Source organism: Papaver somniferum, chromosome 10, assembly GCF_003573695.1.
Source record: "Papaver somniferum cultivar HN1 chromosome 10, ASM357369v1, whole genome shotgun sequence".
Classification (NCBI taxonomy): Eukaryota; Viridiplantae; Streptophyta; class Magnoliopsida; order Ranunculales; family Papaveraceae; genus Papaver; species Papaver somniferum.
The window spans coordinates 119,655,345-119,660,461 of NC_039367.1; the positions used below are offsets into that span (position 1 = coordinate 119,655,345).

Below are 5,117 nucleotides of genomic sequence, written 5' to 3' on the forward strand. Positions count from 1 at the left end.
TGTAGAGCTTGATAATGTGATTAAAAAAAGTTTCCATTCTCCCAGAGGTAAAAACGTTTCTTTCGTTCTCTTTCACAAGCTATATATTATGCATATATTGTTTAATCTAGCTTTAACACCTTTAGCATTTCCACTTTCAGCTCAACAATGGTTGATTTTTTTTCGAAACCTACTCTTAGTTGTGAATCGTGTTGTTTGTCCTACGTAATAATAGTCCCTAGTGCCGCCAGGTTGACACGTCAACAAAAGAAGTCTAAATGTGTAATGCCTAAACTAGAATATGATTTAAAGTTCTTGCATATCCCCAGAAGGTCTCCCTTTTTCACATTTACATATATCAGCATAGTTGTGCACAATTTAACTTTGGCTTATGTGACAGTTGACCAACTTGATTTGCAACTTCAATTTATTGATTTTAAGACTGGATGTAAAGTGACTCTAACTCTTGATATGACTTCTCTGAAAAGGTATGTTCTGATATACTCTACTTTTTACTGGGAATTTCAACATTGTATAGCTTTCCACCGAATTGTTCTGATTTCCTTGTCACTTGTCTTGAAACAGAGGTGTCTACCCGTCAAAGATTCTTCTTTCACAATTCCAGAAAAATTCACCAGTGTCACAACTGCCCTCAGCTGAAATTTTGGTCATTTTTAAGGGATTAGTGAACTGTTCCTTTGGACTAGGTAAACAATTCTGAACATGATATTATTTTCTTGTGCGATTATATGATATTTAGGTTGGATTTTATGAGTGTATTATTGTTCTCTCATTCTCACACTTGTCTCTCTGAACTAACTGCATTATCAAGGCTCCTAGTTATTATTACTAGATTTTGATAAGTGAACTGAAATGGAACTTTGAATTTTGTTCTAAGCCTCCTACAAGCATACAGCTCAATTTCAGTTCACTTTAGTAGAGTAGTGGAAGAAAGAGTTCTCTTTTCCCTCTCACATGATGTTCTCTTAAATATTTTGTTTGGATTTGCTTCTACATACATCTCCATTTAGTTCACTTATAACAGAGTTTGTTGATATTTGCTTTACATGGTTTTGACTTGGCTCTGCAGATTATACAAAATCTAGGGTTTAGTCTTTTGTTTGTGACATCAGTACTGAAACACCAAGTTGGTTATCATGCAGGTTTTTGGGCTTAAGTCAAAAAGTAGTACTCTAGTGATATTTTAGAAGCAGTTGAATCTTTGCTGAGGAGATTGGTTTAGCAAGCGGAGTCTGGTGATACTTCTGGTGATTTAGTCTTTCTTTCCCTGTTTTTCAATGCCTGTCAGTTGACACAAACCATAGATCGAAATATTGTATGTGAGTCACAACATATGTATGTTGTGACTGACATACAATATTCAATTGAAGAATCCTTTCTTTTATGATAATATTATCACTGGTGGTTCTTAACTATATTTGTATCAGTTTTGTATTGCCATTGTAGTTTGTATATCTGTGTGGATGTTGAATATGGGGAACTGGGTAATTGTAGGGGGGGAAATGTGGGGGTAATGAATGCTGACTAAGTCAATAAACATAGACTTGACCTTTTTTTTTTTGTGGTTGCAAAAAATTAGCAACCTCAGTTCTCTGCTGCTAAATCAGAACTAGAACCAATAAATTAGAACCAGAACCAACAATATCTGGTTCCAGGTAAGGGTATTCCTATAATTAGCAACAGATTAGCAACAACAGACTGTTGTTTCTAATAACAATGTAGCAACGACATGTTCCGTTGCGAATTGCCGTTGTTGACCGAAATTTGCAATAAAGCTTATGCCGTTGCTAAAAATTGCGACACTGTCATTAGCAACAGCGAAAGCCTGTTGGGACCCTGTTTAGCAACATCTACTGTCGGTTGCTAATACCTTAAAATGGTGTAGTGTCTCGTCATGTAACATTTTGGGAGAAAATACCATACTTTTCCCTTCCAAGAAGTAAGTCATCTGAAAATTTCTCGTATCAAGATCCTTTTGATGTTGAATCTCTTCCATTAGAACCCATCTCTGACACACGCATTCCCGAGACCAGTATACAACCAGAAAGTCATCAATCCTCCACTCCTGATACTCTAGATGTGCCTGAATCCTCTTCGAATCACTCTATGCCTCATCCTGACATTGCTTCTCCAGAACAGGATCCTGCACCTGAAGAGATTACTTTAGCTCCTCGAGAAAGGCGTCCACCAACTAAGTATTCTGACTATCATTGTTATCTCTCAACTATTTTACCCTTGTATGAACCTAAGAGTTACAGGGAAGCATCAGCAATTCCAGAATGGCAACACTCAATGAAGGAAGAATTAATTGCTCTTGACGAAGCTGAAACATTTGACATGGTAGATTTACCACCTGGAAAATCTGTAGTAGGATGCAGATGGGTTTATAAAATTAAGACAAGAGATGATGGATCAATCGAACGTTATAAATCTCGCCTTGTTGCTAAAGGTTATACTCAAGAATATGGTATTGATTATGAGGAAACATTTGCACCAGTAGCTCGTATGATAACAATTCGTATTCTTCTTGCTGTTGCTGCTGATCGTGGATGGGATCTTCACCAAATGGATGTTACAGATGCCTTCCTTCATGGAGACCTTGAAGAATAAGTATACATACAGCCACCTCCAGGATTACCTCATTCCCCAAATCAAGTCTGTAAGCTTCGTCGAGCGTTATATGGTCTCAAACAAGCACCTCGTGCTTGGTTTGAGAAGTTCAGCAGTGCTGTTACTCAATATGGATTCACTCAAAGTGCATATGACTCTGCCATGTTCTTTAAAAGGTCAGATAAAGGGATTGTTCTTCTTCTCTACGTTGATGACATGGTTATTACTGGGAGTGATTTGGAAGGAATCAATGCTCTGAAATCACAGTTAAGTATGTCTTTTCAAATGAAAGATCTTGGCCATCTAAGATATTTTCTCGGTATTGAAGTTGATCGATCATCTAAAGGATATTTTGTATCTCAAGTGAAGTATGCTACTGACATTATTAATCGTGCAGGATTGACTGATAATAAAACAGTCGATACTCCTCTTGAGGTAAATGTTAAGTATAATCCTACAGATGGGAAGATTTTATCTAATCCTACGTTGTATCGACAACTAGTGGGTAGTCTTAATTATTTGACTATCACACGTCCAGATATTAGCCATGCAATACATGTTGTGAGTCAATTTATGTCAGCTCCACGTTCGATACATTATGCAGCTGTTCTTCGAATCCTGCGTTATCTCAAAGGTACGTTACATCAAGGACTACATTTTTCTTCAACATCTGATTTAAAACTGAAGGCATATTCCGATTCTGATTGGGCTGGTGATGTAACTGATCGTCGATCAACTACTGGATATTGTATATTCCTTGGTAATTCTCTAATTTCATGGCGTAGTAAGAAACAATCTGTTGTTTCTCGTTCAAATGCCGAGGCAGAATATCGAGCTTTAGCTCATACTACATCGGAGATTGTCTGGCTACGTTGGCTTCTTGGTGACATGGGAGTTCATCTTTCAGGGCCTACTCCATTATTTTGTGATAACAAGGCTGCTATTCATATAGCACACAATGATGTCTTTCATGAACGAACAAAACACATTGAAATTGATTGTCACTTTGTTAGACATCATTACAAGAAACAGACTATTGGGCTGCATTATGCTACTTCAGAATTACATATTGCAGATTTGTTCACGAAAACACATCCCTCTAAACGACTTCAGTTTCTAAGTTCCAAACTCAATATGTGTTTTAGACTATCTTGAGTTTTGGGGGGGGGGGGGGGGGGGGGGGAGGGTGTGTGTGTTAAGAATCATGTTGTCATACTAGAGTAATGTGCATATCTTTGCACATTCATTTTCATTACTCTAGGATATACTGAAGATATTCGGTATATATTAGTTTCATTTTCATTACTCTAGGATATACTGAAGATATTCAGTATATATTAGTTTCTTAGTTTTCTTCATATCCTGTAATATACTTATTTTCCTTTTTAGTATTATATAGCCTGTATATAAGAAGCAGTGCTTCATTGTAATTGATACACCATCGGTATATAGAAATCTCGATTCCATGACTACTCTTGTCATCCGAGTCCCTTGGTAATATGCGAGATACTTTATATATTATTTCTAATTCACTTCGTAAAGTCATATTTTAGTATCTTCCTCTTACTGATTTTGTTTATTTTTTACTTTGGGTGGAGGTTGTTTCCAATCGCGATCGATGATGACATTGGATTATGTTTCTGGAACTTGATGGTTTTGTGATGGTTGCGTGCATGTCGTGGGTGTGTCATCGGTCTCTAGCGGTTTGACGGTTGTAGGCATGAAGTGTAAAATAAGTTGTTCAAAGCTTATGGATTATGCGCTCTTCCTATATTCTCCGGGTATCTTGCGCCTTTGGAGGTGGGTGTTCTCATAATTATGGGGATATGCAAATTTCTAGTTGTAGTCATATAAGTTTTTGTCGTATTAGGGTTATGGATCCATGGTAAGTAGGTGTTTGGATCACATCCAATCTCTCAAATAGGGTTATTTTATTCTAGTTTGTGTCTCAGATAAAATATGTAATGAAACTGGATTCATCGCCCAAGAAGATATCGGGACGCCAATTCCTAAGTGTCATTATCCCTTTGACAAATTTTTCTGCTGCTGGCAACTGTTTTGGTTATCGATCATTAGATTAGTTCCCGTCCTGTGGGTTGTTCTTATATATAGTGTCTTTGTATTGAGAAGTGTATCCGAGACTGATTCGGAAAGTCTCAGTTATACACGTCTCTTAGAGATTGTTTAGGAAAGTCTAACCAATAAGACTTCTAAGCTCGGTAAGAAATCTGAGGATCCGAGATTGATTAGGAATATGGTTTAATTGGGACTCTTAAGTTCGGTCTAGAAAAGAGTCGTATTAGGAAAGAAGTTATTTCTTTCCCAAGTATTGAATCATATATAATTCGTTGTAAAGAGTTAGAGAATAAATAAAAAAGATATCAAATTCTTAACATGGCATCGAGAGCCAGTTTTGAAAAAAAAAAAAAAAAAAAAAAAAAAAAAAAAAAAAAAACAAGATGGTCAATGAGATTGAATCATCAAAAGTAAGATGGTGGAATATGATA

The 5,117-nt window shown here is 36.6% G+C and overlaps 1 protein-coding gene across 1 annotated transcript; it reads left to right on the forward strand.

Annotated features, from left to right (window-relative positions):
* Positions 1-2,772: 2,772 nt before the first annotated feature.
* On the forward strand, positions 2,773-3,765 carry LOC113316152 (uncharacterized mitochondrial protein AtMg00810-like). Its single transcript, XM_026564372.1, has one exon. The coding sequence runs from the start codon at positions 2,773-2,775 to the stop codon at positions 3,763-3,765; it is 993 nt and encodes a 330-aa protein (XP_026420157.1).
* Positions 3,766-5,117: the final 1,352 nt, after the last annotated feature.

Excerpts from the sequence above, each read along its gene's own strand:
- LOC113316152 (XM_026564372.1), top strand. The coding sequence starts at position 2,773 with ATGTTCTTTAAAAGGTCAGATAAAGGGATTGTTCTTCTTCTCTACGTT.